Genomic DNA, 19,281 nt, shown 5'->3' on the forward strand with positions numbered 1-19,281 from the left:
TATATATGTATATATATATATAGAAGGATTTTTTTTAAATAGTTGAAAAGGTACTATAACAAAGAATGACTTGCATTTTATCCTCATATCAGTGAGGTGACGTTTCAATTTGATTCCAGTCAAATATTACTTGGCTTCGTTGCCGCGCCGTGAATCATTTGCCAATTTCTGGTGAGTAAATAGTATTAAGAATAATAAAGGTGCCAGCTTTTCACAGCTCATGATGAAATGAGCTCACCGCTAATGCCAAGAAGCTAAAACAAGGAAGCATATGCCTTTAATAACCTTGCCTCATTGATTTTGGGGAAAGGCAATCCGGAAAATGCTGGACTGCCTTTTGCCAAAGACTTTCACTCGGCACAAAAATAGGGACCAAATTGTGCAGTTGAGTGACCTCATGGATAGCAAATGGTGGTGCGTATAATGATTAAAATGTCCAACATCCAACGATTGTGTGAACGGTGACAAAAAAGCTAGCCAATGACTGGACATTGTGAGCGTGCAGGAAGGCGGGACTCCTCCAGAAACTCAAGCCACAGGGAATTGGAATAATACATACGAACATTAGGTCATGGAATCCCCAACTATTTTTCAAATCTGTTCTGGTCAGTAGCAATAAATGTTCTTCAACTTCAACAAAGAGTGTGGCACATACAAACAACCTCCCAGGTAAGAGTCTATCCATTTCCTGCAACCGCTTATCCCCCCTCAAGGGTCTGTCCCAGTTCTCAAACACCTTGTACTGGTCGCCAGTCAATCACGGCGCACAGAGCCAGACAAACAGTCCCATCATCACTGAGGGAGAACTCAAGTCAGGCGAATGAACCACAACGAGAGCATTGCCCTACATTTGGTTTCAAGAAAATACGACCAGAAAGTTTCCTGGGCAGGTGCGCCCGATTTTGTGGCTGGGGAGCGGCCAAAGGAACCGCAATCGGCACACACGTGCGCACCCCCGTGGACGCATGTGACGCCGACGCGCAACCGCTCCCTCTCGCTTCCGTATCTGTCGGGCACACGCGCGCCGCGACATCACATCACATCATCTCAGCGAGCGTGTTTAACCTAATCACACTCAGCCATGCGTGAACCTCGGATGGGGGAGTCAGGTCTGTTATGACAGCCGATGTGCTGTGTGACAGCCACGGGCTTTCGAGAGCACCGACCGACAGGCTGCTTTTTAAGACGCGCGTTGAACTGGACGCAGAACACAAGGCCTACGCACAGCGATGGCGGAGATGCGGGGGGGGGTATTGCGGAACGAAGCAGGGAGCCAAGACTTTGAGGCAGACAGAGTGACTAATTGTATGTTTCACTTCCGCAGCATCAAATCGTAGGCAGACACACAGTGGGATGCAGCCCCCCCCTGGATTCGAGATTTGCCCTTTGAAGGCTCTTGGTAGAATTTATCGAGTTCTGCTAAAATGTCAGAGAAAAAAGGGGAGAACACTGTGGTCAAGCATATCCTCTAAAAAATAAAAATAAAAATCTAACTAAAGACATAAATGATGCGTGAAGTGACTCGACTGTATCGATGTCCTACTTGAAACTTGAGTTTGTGATTGAGCAATGATCGTATCCAGCGAACCTTCCATTTCTCCGAAGTAGCATCGAATCTACGAATCATCGAAATAGTTCCAGCACCTCCGTGTGAAGTTGATGCGATTCAGTTCGCATCGATCTTTGCGAGTCAAACCCACCTGAAAATCTGTTCGTCTTAGCTTGAGTGTTCAAGTGATATGAATAAATATCTTTCATTGGCAATGTAATAATTCCGAGTCACCATGGCAACGCAGACCCGTATTATTACAAGCCAGTGTTCAATTCAGTTCCAATTATCCGTGAAGTTATTTTAGGACATCATTGACACATATTTTAGCTTTAATCAACTTCAGCGTTATTCAAGCGGGACTGTCACGACATAAAATTGCTTTTTCACAGTCATCATCATCATCATCATCATCATGTTGAACTAAAAAAGCCAACCAGTCAGCAAGACGTGTGCAACATGTCCACATCGAATTGCTTTTTTCCAGGGGAAACGTTACCCTGAAAGTACCCCCGTCATCACACCTGGCAAGTATATCTCAATGTCGGGATATTTTTCAAGATATTTTTTCCTCGAGGGCCACCTGAGTACACGCTAACACGGGGAAGCTGTTTGCCGCCGCTTTCTCTGCTCCCATAAGGATGCTCCGATACACATGACTGCCTTTTGTGAGACGCGCCCGGTCGCCAGACTCTCACGCAATGTTTCCAAGCTTTTTTGTCACTTCCAAAAACAAGCTTCATGATGTTCATACTTTCCTGTGATTGTCCCAAATGAATGAAGCCACTGGTAGGTGGTGAACTCAACTGAATCATGCGGCTCAGTGGCATTTTCTATGCCCAAGACAATCTTTTGGAAATAAGCAGCGCGATCAAGATTTACAGTACTTGGTTGTTTAATTTCACACTCGATGGCCGGGCAAATGCAGAGACCCAACTATTAGTATACACGCTATTAAAAAGTCCATTTTCAATGATATGTCCCGGAAAGGGTGGACTTGTAAAAGAATTACACGACGGCATAAAAAAGATCAATTCCAAAAGAAAGAGATAATCACACAGACGGAGAGAGCGGAGAGTGGAGCCCTTTTCCCGTGGCGACACCGCACTATTGATCCCGGCTTGTTTCCTGGAGAGTTTCGGTGAGATCAGGGCGAGCGCTGACACAGCCATCACAATGCATTATGGGGGAATCAAAGAGAGAGGCCAGCATTGGCCGCCGAGCAGGAACTTGCGCCTGCGGGAATCGAGGAAGAGCGGAGGGGAGAGAAAAATGGGACAAGGACTAACAGAGGCGTCCGATGAAACGCCGCTTAACGGGATTTTCAGTCACGGCCAGTCGCTCGCCGTGCTGTCTCCGACTCTCAGTGGCGCTCTGAGAGGACACAGGTGGAAGAAAACAGGAACAGAAATTAAGTGAGGGGGGTGGGAAACGGGGGTGAGAATTAGGGTGTCAAAATAAGAATTCTGGAAGTGTCAAATTGGTATGAGTACACACTCACGGGCATATGTTTGTGCATGTATGTGTGCACGTGCGTGTGTGTGTGTGTGTGTGTGTGTGTGTGTGTGTGTGTGTGTGTGTGTGTGTGTGTGTGAGGCAAGAGGGTGACAATGAGGTGAGAAGCATTGTGGGATTCAGGGAGTCAAACACGAAACGCCAAGTGAGAAGGATGACACGGGCAAGCTGCATGTGGGATGTCTGAAAATTGTTTATTAGGCTGAGAGAGGCAGCGAGGGAGTGGGCGGGGGGGGAGAAAAAGATAGAAAGGAACAAAAATGAAGAAACTGATGAGAGAAAAAAGAAACAAAGAAAAAAAAAGATTTTAAAAAAATAAAGATAACACAACATCCATCCATCCATTTTCTGATCCACTTAATCCTCACAAAGGTCACGCACGGGAGGTGCTGGAGCCTATCCCAGCGGGGGACACCCCTGAACCGGTTGCAAGCCAATCGCAGTGACAACAAAACAAAGAAACAGAAAATAAGAAAGAAAAAAAGAGGAGAGTGCTAGAAAGAGAGAGGGGGGGACGAGTGACCCGTAGAGAAGAGGTGGAGAGTGAGGGGGCAAGCAAGAGTGGGACATAAAGGGAGAGAGATAGAGAGCGAATGAGAGCGGGGGAGAGAAAGAAATGTCAGTGGACAGCTTCCATGTGCTGGCTGCAGAGCAACAGAAATGTCAAGCATGGAGAAACTGCTGATGTCTTTCACACAAGCGTGCGTGCGTGCGTGCGCAAGCGTGCATGCGTGCGTGTCACTGGGTCATGTTCTGGCGAATCTCGAGGCGGGCACAACTACAAGAAATCGAGTACCGGTGATGAAAAGTAATTTTGCATCATGTTCAAGTTCGATATTGTGCTTTCCGTTCATGTTGTACGGCGGGGCTGCGTTGTTGACACGTGAGCAGGAAAGCGTTGCGCTTGCTTCCGGAACGTGTTTAAAGGAGAGCGACATTTTGGTTTTGCGTACGGGTCTGCATCCACCCGATCCTCCGGTTTCCGATTTTCTCATCAAGTTGGGCCTGAAAATGTTGTGACTAAAAAACATGCGCAATGGTGGGAAATCAAGAGAAACGGTTGGGCGACAAGGACATTTTCACACAAAGGACGACAACGTTGCAGGCTTCCAACGACGCCTTCATTTACATGTCGTAAGTATTGGCGCCCCGCTGTTGTTGCAGGACATTTTGACAAGTTGAATAAGGGAAGGAAGGGCGCAGGTGCATCTGATCCCTTTTAATAGTCGCTCATCTCTCTCTTTATGTGTCTCCCAAAGCTGCGCGTGTCAATCAGGGATTTATTAGCGAGGGAAAGCTGCCATCATCAAGGTGAATAATTACAAAAGGGCCATCGTTTATGATGATTACATCTCCCTTTCCAAACTATTTGCACTCCTGAGGTAACACTTCAGATGACGGAGTCATTTGTCATGAGACTCGGGATGGGAAGAAATATCCTTTCCTCATTTGATATATTTAATATATATATATTTTTTTTTAATCTATTTTTTCCCCCCCCAATCGCGACAGTAATATAAACTCCTCATTACCAAGGTGAAGTATATGAAACCTCATTTTTGACTTCTTTGAAACGGGAGTAATACATATTTTAGAGAGCCGGATTATTTTGGGCTAACGATACGGCACCAAGACAAGGGAACATGTAATTATCTCGCCAGACATGTCATCTCATTTTTTATCCTTCTCTCTGTTTTTCCCGGCGCAGCAGATGACAGAATTCACAAATCACTTTCCTTGGTAGTGGGGGGGACCAAGGCAGGCTGAGAAACAGATGGGCATCATCGAGATATATGTGCACGTGGACATTTATTTATAGGTGGGGTATTAAAAAACATGACGGGAGAGTTTTAACGAGAGCCGAAGCAAAACGTGACAAAGCGAGCGGGTGCTTCTGAGACAAGACAGCAGCTGAAACGTTGACCGTATTTTGTCGACTCCATTCACCCTCCCGCCACTTATTCGTCTTTCGCCGCTTCTCACCGTGATCTTTATTTCACTTCCATTTCCCTTCAAAATCTTCCGCCGTTTGCGACCTTGAGTTTCCTCTCCCTCCCTTCCGCACTCCTCCAAGCTACACTGCGGCGAACGTAAAATCCGCGGGAACGCATCCAAGCGCTACGTCCAATTCTCGGATGGCCTTTGCATCACTAACCCAGAACGGTCCGTTAATAAGGTAGCAGTCACAAGATGGGGGCACAAATATGGGGGGCGGGAAGGTGGTAGCGGGGGCTGGGAGAAGATTTGAAGGTCAAACCCCGGCGTGTGTTCGCACACATACAGACATATCTCGCCCACACACAACGTGTGTGTCTGTGTGTGTGCAGCATAAATCTCTGTTAGACATGGTGGGTGGACACACTGGCGGGAGATTTATGCTTGAAAACATGAAGCCGGGCTCTTGAGCCAAAAAGAGGGGACAGAGGCAAAGGCTGAGCGTTGATGAGTGGGTGGTGAGGTTTTTTTTTTTTTTTTTTTTTTTTTTGGGTGAATGACTGATCATGGTGTGGTGGCACGGTGACCTAGTGCTGAGCACATCTGGCGCACGGTTCGGAGGTTGGCAGTTTGAATTCGAGCTCTCGTGTGCTCCTCAAGGGCGTGCAGTGACCTTTGGAGCGGCAAGTAAAAAGAAGGACCTCAAAAGGTTCCACTGCATATTGGACGGAAACCGCTTTTCACTGAGTTAAGCAGTCACAGGTTGGTAAAAGAAAGAAAAAAAAAGGCATTATTATTCCAAATTGTCGACAGAATGAATGAATATTTCCCCTATGATGCTTGCATTTCACATTCATGATCAGTGGTGCCAAGTGTTGTTATGGGCGACCGTGGTGAACGGCCGCAGGAGGGTTTTATGGGCCTTCGTTAAAGTCAGCCAGCGGAGCCACTGCGGTTCATCCCGAGAATATGGATGAGATCATTTCTACTCATGACGACGCGCACACACGCGCGAGGGAAGTCTGGACGATTGAGAGCGTTGCGAGTGCCAGGTCCCTACAATGGGGGACATTTCAAATAAGACACAATAACTGATTGTATATTTGCGTGTGTTGGTTTATTTGTTACATTGCTATCTGGACTACGAGGAGCGAGTGTGTAAATAAAAGCGTCTAACATGTACAACATCATTCACATTTTTCACTTTTGTCCCTCCGTGACCCTCCTCCGTCGTCATGGCTCTGTTTTTCCTCTTATGAGACTTCTTTCGTTTCTTTATTGTAATCCATTAGTTGCCCCAAAGGTCTGTTTTGAAATTTTCATGGGAAATTTAATACGCATACCCCCATGGCCTTTTCTCCTGTCTGAAGGAATTCATAAACAAGTCCCCGCTTGCCGCTTTTGCATAAAAAGGGGGGGAAGCTGACCTTCAGCCCTTAGATCTCGTTTGTAAATGTTGAAGTGGACTTGTCCGGAAAGTCCATCTCAGAATGACAACATACACATCAACGTATTATTGGCTACTTACGGCAAATTCACAGAAACACATTTCAAGCGTCACCATAATAGCAGCGCTAGCAATGCTAGCCTAGCATTAGCACTGTCAACAAGCCCAATTGCTACATACGACACATTTTTGATTGACGGTTACTTAAAAAAAAAAAAAAAACTTTTGAATTTCTATTTTTGGGAATGTGAAATCAAAAGCTCAAAAGGAGGAAACGCACTTACCTGCCAGGTCCAAATGTTGCTAATTCGGCCTCAGTCCTGGAATCTCTCATCTGTCCGAGGTCCCTCCACCTCAAAAAGGGCAACGGAAGTCACGAGGGCGTGCCCGCAATTGGCGCGTCTGCAAGTGCAAGAGAAATAATTGACACGTCATCAGTCCTGGTTTCTGTCTGTCTCCGATTGGTTGTTTTTTTTTTCTCAGACTTGGCGCTCTCTTGCCAATCAAATGAGTCAAATTAATTAATCCCTTGCAAGTCTGACAGTGGTCGCAATTTAAATTAAGTGCACAGAAAATAGAAATCTTAAATTCCTCCGCGTTCCTTTCCTGAACGCATAAAAAGTAGCAGGACGTTCTACAAAGTGTATCCCCCGGTACATCTTCCAAGGCCCCCCCCCATAAAAAAAATAAAAAGATCTATTTTAAATCTACACAGACCCGGTGAGTCAGCACATCTCAACGGCAAACATCCCCACCTGTTCAGTGTCACGTACAACGTGATGGATCGCGATATGCTCGACATATTTCGATCAACAGCAAAATTCTTTGCAGAAAAAAATATGCTGCGTCTGAAGGAGACCAGACACTCAACAAGCTGGACTTGAAAGAAATTCAAGCTTAAAGGGATGGAGCCCTTGAGTCGGGGGATATGTGCACGCGTGTGTGTGTGTGTGTGTGTGTGTGTGTGTGTGTGTGTGTTAAGTGAAAAAGCTCCGGGGTCTGCTTGGCCCTTGTGATGAAAGAACAAGTTCAAAGCTCAGATTAGCTCAATAATTCATCACTTCACCAGGGCTGAGGGAATCACCGCTCGAGTGTGACTTACATGCGCGCATGCGTCGCCATTGGTTATGATCAATTCATTCGTTCCACAGGTAGACAAGACGGTTGGATGCACACGTGCTTCTAAAGGGGATTTGTCCGGCAAGGATTTATACTTTCCAGGTGGAAAAAGGGTCTCGCTGAGGCGACGACTGAATTCAATTTTCGAGAGATGGATTCGAGAATCTTCTTTTTTTTTTTTTTTCCTGATGCCTCGCTGATCAGAAATCTGAAGTACTTCCTGGCAAATTAATTGGGGCAAATGAGGCTTGTGAATTTTGGACCCAAGCGGAGTCTTGTTGCGTAACGTGGGTTTTTCTCATCCCCCTCACCCCCACATTCCCACCACCCAAAACCAAAAAAATGATCTGCAGCTGTTATGCAGAGCCGCAGATGATTATACAACACTGCACAGACGTTACATATTCCATCTAACGCTCGCAGAACATTTCAAAAAGATGAGCATGCTTACAAATATTACAAATGATGGATGACGGAGAATTACATCTTTGGGAAAAATTGAAATTTGAGACGAGAGGCATTGGCGTATTGAGATTCACTTATGAACAATTAGAGAGGAAAGGAGAGTAAGAGGGAGGAATAATGGACAACTCACAATGACTTGGAAGGAGGCAAGAGGGACTTCAGATGCCCGGCGCGCTCCGAGCACCAATTTGTACAGCAGGAAAAGGGAAATAACGGCGTGGAGAATTCATTCCCACACAGCGCGGACAAACACATCCATCAATTGTAAATAATAAGCAGCGAATTAATACAAGGCAACGTCACGTGGAAGCAGTTTCTGTTGATTTTGTTGACGTTCGTTCCCCACTGTCCCAAACGATAAAAGCGCTTTGAAAGGCCGATGTCATATTTTGCCTTTTTACCGGAGGTTGCCTTGTGTTTATTTCCCCTCTTCTGTTTACTCTTTATGTATCCGTGGGCCTTTGGATGATGTACAGTGCTCAATGGACAAGCAGCCCAAGTTATTGCGCTCTATAATGGGGGTTATACGCCCTCAGTTAGCCTGCAAATTGTGTTCTGGCAGGGGAGGAATGGAGCAAAAGGAGGAAAAGTGGGAGAGTAAATTGACTATTAAGTCGGTCTGACGCATTCAAACGGTTCACGACCTGATAGGAATAAACACAGAGTGGGAATAGGGGCTGGATTAAGAAGACTGCAAGTACAGATCTTATCCAAGGGCGAGCCGAGATAAGACGGAGAGAAGCAGAAAAATGTCACGACGCCAGGTAAACTCGGGTCTTCTTCAGGTTACGAGTTCAGCTTTTGAATTACGCAAGTTATTCCGTGTCTCACTCGAGGCAATGCTGCCCAACCAAACATCAACATGGAGGAAATATTGTGCTCCAGCAAGACCCTTGAATGAACAAATGTGTGTGTGTGTGTGTGTGTGTGTGTGTCCCTAAACAGTTTTTAAATAACTTCTAGTCAACTGTGTCTCCCTGACCCGCCCAGAGGTGGTCAAAGTCCCCGCACAGTGAAATGGTTTATTGAAATGGAACAACAGTTCAATGGCAATTTCAAAAATATATAGCAAGTCAACTCCAATGTTTGTTTATTATACCGTACTTGAATTTATACATTTGCACCTTCTTAAATGAATGATTAATCATTTTTATTTATTAATTTTTTTTTTACAAATGATCAGCTTTTTTTTTCTTTCAAACTCTCAATTAAATTGTCACAACAGGGCTAAATAAATAAATAAATAAATTCAACACAACACATTGCTGCTCGTTACGTTTTTTTTTTTTTTTTTAAATATATTTTTTTAGGTAACTCATGGCTGTCATCTGCCCACATCTTATACCGCCACCACTCAGCTAGATTGCAATGCAGGGCCACTTCCTCCCAGCAATGCCTCAGCTTTAATTTAATATGCATCTCAGGCAACGGCAGCGCATATTCATTTCTGTCCTATTTTGCATACGTTTGAGAACACGATTCAAATAATAATCCTTCCTTTCCATCCATTTGCTGTGCTGCACCGTTTGCATGGCACTGCAGTCTATCTCAGCTGACAGTGGGTCAGAGGTGGAGGTACAGCCAGGACAGATCACAAACATGATTTCATTCACACACACACACACACACACAGACACACACACACACACGCACACACACACAATAACATCTGCAAGCAGCAATGTCCAATTAACCTCGCATGCATGTCTGTGGGAGGATCCAATGGGCAACCCCTGCAGGAAGAGCACGAGGTTCTGGGAATACGAAAACCGGCCGGGAGGTTCAAACCCGGAGCCTTTTTGTTGTGAGGTGACCTCCTTCTAACCAACACACGACACAAGAGTTAAACTCATGAAGTCAGTCACGTGCCATCACCGTGCAACTTACATCAGAGGTTCTCAAGTCCGGGCATCCCATACAGGAGAGAATTGGGGTTTTTTAGGGTGAAGGACAAGGGCTTGGTAACTTTCTGGAGGAATGTCTTTGCTCCAAGGGAATTGTTTAAAAAAATAAAAATAAAAATCACCAAATTACCCACCATTACAATCCTCACAAACTCCGTTTTGGGGTCAAGGCATACTCAAGTTTATGCTTTATTAATTTAAGTGAGCACATTTGCCAGAAGGCAAGTCTGAGTCACAAACATTTTGTTGCATTTTAAAGCCTTTTAGTTTTTAGTGGATTCGCAGCATGGATGTGTAATGTCGTAGATTTTCTGCCCTATCTTTCCCTCTCACGCGGACAGATGGGGTGTTACGAATGACAGTTGAACCTCCAAGGTCAAAACACCTCCAACATCCATCTATCGGTTTTCATACTGAGCCTACTTGTGCGTTTCAGAGAAAGAGACTCTCCACGCTTTGCTTTCTCGTCCATCATTGCACTGGGTTTGTTTTTTTTTTTGTTTTGTTTTTAAATCATCCTACCATTCGGTACAGCTATGGGTGGACACTCAAGCAATCAGGTGTGCTTCTGCCATGACGCGAGACTCCAATGCACGTCAATCGCGCCGCATTTATCAGAAAGAAACAGGAGCCTCGTTGATTGGTGATGACTGAAATCATCTTTGACCACTCCCACAGCGGCGCAGCGCTCCCGACTGACAGATCCGCCAGCCCGTGAGAGAGAGTTATGTCAGAGTGATGCTGGCAGAAGCCCTTCCAGCAGTCCTCTACTTTGATGCAGAGCCCTGCTGGCCTACACACACACACACACACACACACACACACACACAGATTGAAGCACATGCATTCGAACCCCCCCAAGTTGAATGCCCCATAATTCAAATTCTATTTTCACATGAACATAAAAGGACTCCAGACGCAAATTTTGTGCATCCCTCAAATGAATTATAGTCCCATGTTGACGGCACGAGTGTCGGGTGCATGCTGAAAATGTCCTCCCCCGACTTGCGTGTGCAATAAAGCAAATGTGTAAAATAGACATGCGTGGAAAACAGCTTGTCATAACACGGACACATCAAACGACTTCACTCTCGACGCTTATCGAGGAGTCAAATCATTAGCGCCTCGTCTCGAGCGTTGAGTTTGACTTGACTGAAGTGCACCGCCGCAAAACCGGTTGTCGTGAAATAATTCAACAGATGTATGAAAAATACAAGAGAAAGGAGGCAGAACCTGAGCCAGAAAAGCGAAAAGGACCCGTACATGGCTGCACCCGACTCTCTGGGAGCTCTCTGGTGGCTGGGAACAGCCCTGTGGTCAAACTGGAGACTGGCCAAGGATCTTTCCATCAATTAGTTGATTTTTTTTTCCCCCCTGCAGTCTCTCTCTGGCTAACTCCCTCTCTCTGATTCTGTTCATCTTTCCCTCCGTGTGAGTTCCATGATTTCCATGACTGGCTCACTCGAAGAACGCTTGAGAAAGTAGGACACTTCCCTCGACCAGCGTTGTCAAAGGCGCAGGCAACGTCGACGGGCTTTTGCCGTGCTCGATTACCGGGTCCTGAAATGTTTATTTTGGAAGCGCAGGTGGCAGCAGCCAGACGACAAGCAGTCGCCGCATGCGCCTCCGCACGCAGAAAACGGGCATCCCGCGGTTGTGCCTCCCAGCTCAGCGTGCCCGTCCGTCCGTCCACAGCGTGTCATCGCCGCATATCAATTACACGGGGAAGTGAAGATGTGCTTCCAATTCAATCAGTGGCCGTCGCCGTCACATCCCTCACTCTCGGTTAGTCTCCCCGCTTCGGCCCTCGCTACATTTCCTTCCCTCCGGTGGAGCTGGCGGTCACAGGTGTTAGGTTTACGAGTCTGTAAACGCAGAGAATCTAGTGGAACCCTCCAAGGTTGTTTGCCCCTGAGGTTTTACAATTCTGACCACCACTAAAACGCGCGTGGAGAATATAACTCGACTTTTACGAGAACTTCCATCATGAACATTGCATGGTCACCGAGCGCATCGCGTGAGAACTTGGTGAATAATTTACGCGCAATATTCATGGGCGAAGTCGACTGGCTCCGTTTTCGTGACCGGTGCAAGTCTGACACGAGGCAGGGTCGAAATTAGCGCAGGGGTGTGCTAGAGTTTGTTTAGGTATTGGCCGCTGATGCGTGATGGCAAATGGGGTGTTTTGCGGCGTTGTGGGTGCGAACACAGCTGTCTTGATTCACCAGCAGTAGAAGCATGGGACATCAGAATGTGGAAAAACGAGATCCGCTTTATGACTCACCTCCTTTAATTAAAGCTTGAGTGTTTTGTTTTTTTTAAATAGTCAAAATATGGCCTGTATGTACAGTTACTAAAGTTTTACAATGGTGATAGTTAGACCCTGGAAATAATTATTTCAACTTCCTCAGTCAAAAAACAAAAATGCTTCCATCCAAGTTTAATAAAATGGAGGTTTCGTAATAGCTCAGAACGGATTGTGTTTACGGTTAGGATTTGAGGTTTTGGAGGGGGCAGACAGGTACAGTGTGCTTTGCTGATTTCAGCCTACTGCTTTAATGACATTCTCAAATGGTTTATTACATCACCGGATAAAGAGATGAATCGGAATTTAAAAAGAAATGAACTTGTTAAATATGTTTGCCTTATCTCAGGGCAACAGCAACGGTTCTTTTCAAGTTCTGTTTAGAAATGTGAAAAAAAAAAAAATCCAAATAAAAACCCACCACAGTTTCAAACTCTCAATCCTGCGTCAGATTGCTGCCTGCCTGCACCTTCGAGTGCACCAAAGTCAAAGACAATTAAATTCAGCCCGGGAGCGCTCATTTGTATTTCCCCTGCACAAAAGCTTTGCGAGCGGGGCATTGCGTGTTGTTGTCTGTCTCTCACTTTGCAAGCTCAAAGTACAAAACAACTAGAATTTGGCCAAAATGTGAAATAAATTAAGCTTTTACATCATTTTTTGGGGGGAATCGGCGGCCACTGTGAATTGTTTGGAGCGCAGTATTCTGCAGTAGGTCCACATGTACAACATTTCAGCTCACTTTCGTGCGGCTCTGGTCTCCCTCCATGTCTTTTTAGCTATTGTATGCTCCATAATGTTCACCAAATAGTTTGCCGAGTGCTCGGTAATGTGCACGTTGCATGCGGGGACTTGATGCGAGCTTTATCGGTGCTAACAGCTGCCTGCTGTGGCTGTAAAATAGCGGATGAGAACGGCCGTGGTGAACATTAGCGGCCAAGTTCAAAAGGTCAAACTGGATAAAATGCGTGTCCACATCGCTGTCAGGATGACGTTCATAGCTTTGGGAGTTGTCATTTTACTCATCACGTGTGCGTGTGTGTGTGTGTGTGTGTGTATTATTGGTAATTTGCACCTCCAAAGGCAGCATAAATAGATCCGTTTGAATTTCAAGATGAAATATGACGTAATGAGTCTGACGCACATGCACAAATATCGAGCCTCAAATAATCATTACGTGCACTCCGGCAAAAGAGCCCAACTCTTGCAGCAGCAGAATGCAGTGAACAAGGTTTGCAGAATCACAACTAAAAAAAAAAAAAAAAAAAAAAAGTGATGCCACATTAACTTTCTGTCATTCTTTTCCCAATTTCCCGCCGAATTGTAACACGGGCATTCCTCTCTCTTGCGCTCTGTTTCTTTTAGATCATAACCATTTGAATAATGCAGCCCTGTCTCCTCTGGGTCCAGCCATGGCCTTGTCTCACCCGCATAACAACCTGGGAATCGGTTTCAACAAGTACTCCTCACTCAAGGGTGTCGGTAAGTCTTGCACGCTTGAAAGCCGGCATTTAAACACGAGGCTTCTTATTCCACTGTAGTTGTTTTCTTTTTTGAAATTGGGAACCTGGTTATGCATCACATTGAACTGCATTAATAGTCCATTAGCATGATGAAACCGGGGAAGTCCGGCATCGATTTGTAACTGGGATCAGCGCATGTCGATGGATGCCTTACGCGTCCGTCTCGAGCTCAGCCACTAGAACGCTGACAGTTATTGACAGCTGACCTTTCTCTCAATAGAAATGCGAGCTCGTGAAAGAACGGAAACGGCAATGGCAATTAAAGATACATTTTTAAAAAGAAAAGAAAAAGGATGAGATGGGATAAAGTGACATGAGGTATGACAAAAAAAAAAAAAAAAATCCCCACAAACGCTTGCATACAGTTTGTGTCTCTGCAACAAAAGTGCGCACGCACATCCGAGCGAAGCATTCATTGTGATTAACAGCAGTCTGGACAGCAGCGGGGCGAAGCGACTCTGCAACAGTCCCGCAACTCACCCTCTGGCTTGCCCGTCGGACACTAAACGCAACATTTGCCCGAGATTCACATCACACAAAACGCGTGTGGTCAGATGCACAGACGTAGTAAACATTTGATTCCTTCCACGAGAGAAGAACGGAATGAGGAATGAAGAAAAGACGGCACAAGACGAGACAGACGAACAGTGTTGGACGCCAGGTTGAATAATTCAATACAGGGGATGAATTACGACTTGGTTAGAAAGTGAGCAATGGCTTCCCGAGGGTCGTGGACAAAGTCACACACCACCACCACGGACAAGTTCCGGGGTTGGTTTGCGAGGTGGAACTTTTCTCAACACATTTCACACCACAGACGACTTTCGAAAGCGACATAATATTGCACCACAAATATATCATTCCTATTTCCCCCGAAACTCTACAAATACATTTTACTGAGTGACAGAGCAGAGGAAAAGAAGGCACAGATGGACACGAGAAAAAAAAAAAAAAAAAACTACAAGCGTACTCGTACGGAGGGAAACTGGAAGATGACACCTATTTTGGAAACAGCTTGTTTTTTCTTGAGGAAGCAAATTATTCATAAAGGGGGAAAACAAGGTTGATGGTGTCTTAAGGCGAGAGTGTGTGTGTGTGTGTGTGTGTGTGTGTGTGTGTGTGTGTGTGTGTGTGTGTTGGGGGAAAAGGGGCTGCAGTGGTGATGACCGAGCAGCAGAGTCGCGTTAATCCGACATGACATGCTGAACCCGTTCTACTTTCATTTCCCGACAGTTTTGTGCAACACTCCCTCATCATCTTCCTTCACCCAATTTTTTTTGTTTTGTTTTGTTTCGTTGCTCGTTTCTCTCTGAAGTCATCGTCCCCATCTTTTCCTAATTCTTCATCGTCAGAGTGCAGACAATTCGAAGCTCGGTCCAATGAAAAAGATGCAGCACTCGTATTCTCTGGGGCGCAAACGGCCCGCGGGTGTCGTCTCCTTGTACCGAATTTTTCCATTTGCTCGTTAGACGAGAGATTAGCCGCGTGTTAGGGAAAGATCAGAATTGATGAACGGATTGTCGAGGATTCTCCTGGTTTGCTTTGAATGAAGCGTTTCACTTTTTTTTCCCCGACCGATACGAGTACGATTATTCACTCACGTTCAAGAATGTTAACTCATTACATCTGGAACACATCGTGATTGTAACAAAATGAAATTTTCTGGCGAGGAAGACTTACTCAATGTCCTATTTTTATTTTATTTTATTATTTTTTTGGGCTTTCAGTATCGGTGGCCAGTATCGGCATCAACCATGACTACCCAATCGCTTAAAATAGTGCCGGTATCAGCTCGATACTGATACTTGGTATTGATACTCGCCCATCCCTAGTTATGTGGCACTTCATGCCTGATTTTTTTTTTTTTAAATGCTGTATATTATCTATATTTTCTGCCATCTAAATCAACACATAAACAATATTGTATGTCGATATGAGGTCATATGTAACTGTGTTCCTATCAGTCAACAAATCCAATTTTCTCCGGACGAACAAATTTATAATCTCTTAATTTACATTTATAAAATCACATCCAAAGATGTAAAAAATAAAAATATCTCATAGCGACTTTCTGTTGGCATAAAAAGTAAGACAAGAGCAGAGCAGAGCAGTCACGTATGAACTCTCTGTGTCCTCTTCGTCCAGATACGGCACCTCGAGACTACTACAAGAGCTACCCGATGGTGGATTACACCCACCACCAGTCTCCTCCGACTTTCCAGCCAATCAACTTCCACCCAAAGGAGAAATCCTTCCTCCCGCCACCCGATATCCACGCTCCGCTGGCCATTACCATCAACTCCTCCCAGATCCCCAAGCCCAAGATCTCCAAGACCAACACCCACCCGCTGACGTCGGGCTCGGCCTTCAAAGCGTGGGACCCCAGCAAGGGCCACGCCCAGCGCCCGGCCGCCTCGCACATGGTCCTTCAGCCGCCGCAGCATCACCACGCCGTCCAGCAGCAGCATCACCAAGCGCTGCACCATCAGCCCAACAGCCGGCGCCAGGCCTACTCCAACAAACGGCAGTTCAGCATCGAGACGCTGCCCGAGCTCTTCTCCCAGCCGCTGGGCTACGGCCACTCGCCGCACGTGCACCCCAAGCACAAGGGACTGCCGACCAACAGCAAAACGGAGGTCACCGTTTGAACACCGAGACGTCCGGAAGGGGGAGGGGAAAAAAAAAAAGGCCTGCCCTGATATCTTTTATATCCACGGCCTCACTGGAGGAGGGGCAGGCAAATATCGTGTATGATAAGATTTTTTTTTTTTTTTTTTAATGACTGCATTTTCCTTATTATCATCGTCGATAATAACATGGGTGTGCTTTGTGAGATTACAGGATCGGAAGCGCAGGCAAGCCGAGAAGGCGGCCGTGATGTAAATAATCGATCGGCTTCTAAGGGTGTTGGCGTAGCGCTTAAGTCCGCTTCGTCCCACCCGCTCCGAACGACTCGGCGTTGCTCTGTGGCGAGGAAATCACACGCGGAGGCTCTATTTACCCTGCATGCGCCAGCTCACTCTGCCCATTTTTTTTTTGTCCTATCCGAGTCTGCCAGGGCAGTGTTTTGCCCCCCCGTCCCCCCCTTGCCCCTCGAGACTGTAGCTTCCCATCACCAGAGACAATGCCATCAAGTTGTCAGTTCCCACCACCCTCCGGCCCGAGGCGGAGTCAGAGATCAGCCTGGCGATTCGTAGCAGAGAGGAGGGGGAGGGTTATTTGCTTTATTCCAGGGGCAAATAAAAGGATGAGAGGGAGGCCGACCACAACGGCAGCACAGACTACACGCTTGTCGAAAACTACCGAGGGTTTACCCGGGAGCGTCCGAGACCACAACGCAGGCCCAAACTCATCAGATTCTTCTCTCATCACACAAAAGCCTCGGAAAAACCACGCACGAGAACAAGAAAGCTCCGTTGCAGCAGATCGCGCATCCCAGTCAAGCTCCCTCGTGGCGCCGCGAATAGCAAACATACTTCAGAACGTTCCACAATGGGTGGAAAAACACAAACGATTGCACCTATCGAGATCTTTTTGAAGTCATTTCCCCCCCCTTTGTCAGCAAAAGAGTTGAAAAGGGTGATGTGTTCACACTCGCATGAAGACTTTAGTGGTTTCGTCGCAAAATATGCACGCCTGAATCGAAAAAGCCCTTATTGTGCGTTTCTAGTGCTGCGACTTTAATTGCATGTGCAATGGGAAACGATTCAAACTTAATTGCTGATATTGACCTTTTACGACACAAATAATGGCCGCAGGTGCAATGACGGGACAACATTAATATTTCAGATTATTGGGCAATTATTGCTTTGCTGAAGTCCAATATGAGAAAAATATGCAGTCAATATATTTTCTTTTTAAATGTGTTTATTTGAAGCCCACAACAAACAACGAGCACACCCGTCACACGATGTGTGTTGCGCTTTCTTTCCCCCCCCTTTGAGAAAACTCAAAGGAGAGAGTAAAACGGCGCAAATGACTTTTTGCGATATAATCGATGATGATGTATGTGGAGCAAGCCTCAATGCAAAACCTTCAATTTATCACCTACCCAGAGGTGCTGTACTGTTTAAATAAAGAGCCCGAAAAGAAACCACGCGCATCGCTCAAGAGGAACGGAATTGTGGTTCGGGGGGCAACACACACGTTTCGCAGAGGCCTCTTCGTCAACGCGATATGTTAAAATCACGAGAGCGTGGCGGCCCCCCACCCCCAAACCCCCCTTGTGTCAGAAGAGTCCAGCGATGCATACTTTCCAACGATGGCTCTTGCGAAATGCAGGGGGAGTACTTGAGTGCGCTGAAGCAAAGCCGTACGAAGGCTCCTTTGTTTCGCAAGCCGACTCATGAATTGAATTCACCTTCATTTGTTTTCCTCGGGACGGCGGCGATGCCGCAGAGCATCTCGTATGCCCGGCGCGCGCGGCGACATCACATACCCGGAACTCTAATCGAAGAGGATCGTTTAGCAGGGTCACACAATTTAGCAGCCGTTCTCTCTTTCTTTCTCTCTCTCTCCGCTGCCTTGCAGCCCTTCAAGAAGACCGTCCTAACTTTTCAAGCAGCGCTCGGTCGCCCGCAGCGAGCCAATCTCCCTCCATGGTATGTCTTTCATCCGATTTTTCAAAGGGAAGCAAATCACCGCAAAGATAGGAACACTAAAAAAACGGTTTTGCATTATTTGGAAAGGGTTTCAGTTCAGAAATAGATGAGGAAGAAGCCCACAAACGTGCCCCACCAATTATCCTCCATACGTTCATCAGACGGCATACAAAAGTGGTTCGACAAGAGTCGGTTTCCGATCATTCAGTCATCTTGAATAAAACGGTCTCACGGCGTTGAATTTATGAGAAATAAAATAAGTAATGAGCTCGTCAAAATTTCACGACGACGTGTTATTTCTTCTTAGATTTTGAGATCTCAAATACAGTTGCCGATGCATACGTTTGAACATGGACCCAATGAAAGACTTAAATCAGACTACTATGAATCCAAGGCATCTCCTAAAACAATTCATTGATCAAAATTAATGATCTGATTTACTAAAACGGTAAAACATGGCATTTGGACTGCAAAAAAAAAATACTAAATAAATTAATCCTCCATTTGTGACGAAGGTATTGCAACATTTCTTCGATGTTCAATGTCATTCTCGAAAAAAAGTTTACCATTTCATTTGAGTTGAACTCATGATTGGAACCTGATCGTTTTGTGGGGCAGCGACGCCTTTCCAGCGTGCATCGGTTAGCCGCATTCTGCAATTTGCATCTCAGTATGAAGGAGCCACGAATGTACACAAGTGCGGGAGTGGGGGGGGGACGGAAAAAAAAAATGGAAGCGGCACCGTTAAACTTTCATGCGAGAGAATAAATTAGCAATATAATGCCCCGCTCGTGCGGCGGCGTTGGCTACGCCGCCGTACCACTCGAAGATGCGAAAAACCTGTTAGTGGAGCTGCTGGAGTGGAGCTGGCTGCCGCTGGCGTGCTTTTGTAAGAAGGGATCCGCTGAGAATGAGGACGGG

General features: G+C 46.0%; 1 protein-coding gene and 1 long non-coding RNA gene across 4 annotated transcripts in view; one reads left to right on the forward strand and one right to left on the reverse strand.

Annotated features, from left to right (window-relative positions):
- The window catches only part of LOC109520281 (protein shisa-9), a 53,436-nt gene extending 37,003 nt beyond the window's left edge, over nt 1-16,433 (forward strand). For all 3 annotated transcript variants that reach the window (XM_019877401.1, XM_019877402.1, XM_019877400.1), the window contains 2 exons: nt 13,602-13,718; nt 15,905-16,433. In XM_019877401.1, coding sequence (XP_019732960.1) covers nt 13,602-13,718; nt 15,905-16,407 — 620 coding nt within the window. In that variant the 3' untranslated portion in view covers nt 16,408-16,433. The remainder of the gene's footprint in view (nt 1-13,601; nt 13,719-15,904) is intronic.
- LOC109520283 (uncharacterized) overlaps nt 5,524-19,281 on the reverse strand; it is a 25,400-nt gene continuing 11,642 nt past the window's right edge. The window contains exons 2-3 of the long non-coding RNA XR_002169142.1: nt 6,731-6,848; nt 5,524-6,055 (exon numbers count right to left, since the gene is read on the reverse strand). This is a non-coding gene — a long non-coding RNA (uncharacterized LOC109520283). The remainder of the gene's footprint in view (nt 6,056-6,730; nt 6,849-19,281) is intronic.

This window comes from Hippocampus comes, unplaced genomic scaffold (genome assembly GCF_001891065.2).
Source record: "Hippocampus comes isolate QL1 unplaced genomic scaffold, H_comes_QL1_v1.1 scaffold193, whole genome shotgun sequence".
Classification (NCBI taxonomy): Eukaryota; Metazoa; Chordata; class Actinopteri; order Syngnathiformes; family Syngnathidae; genus Hippocampus; species Hippocampus comes.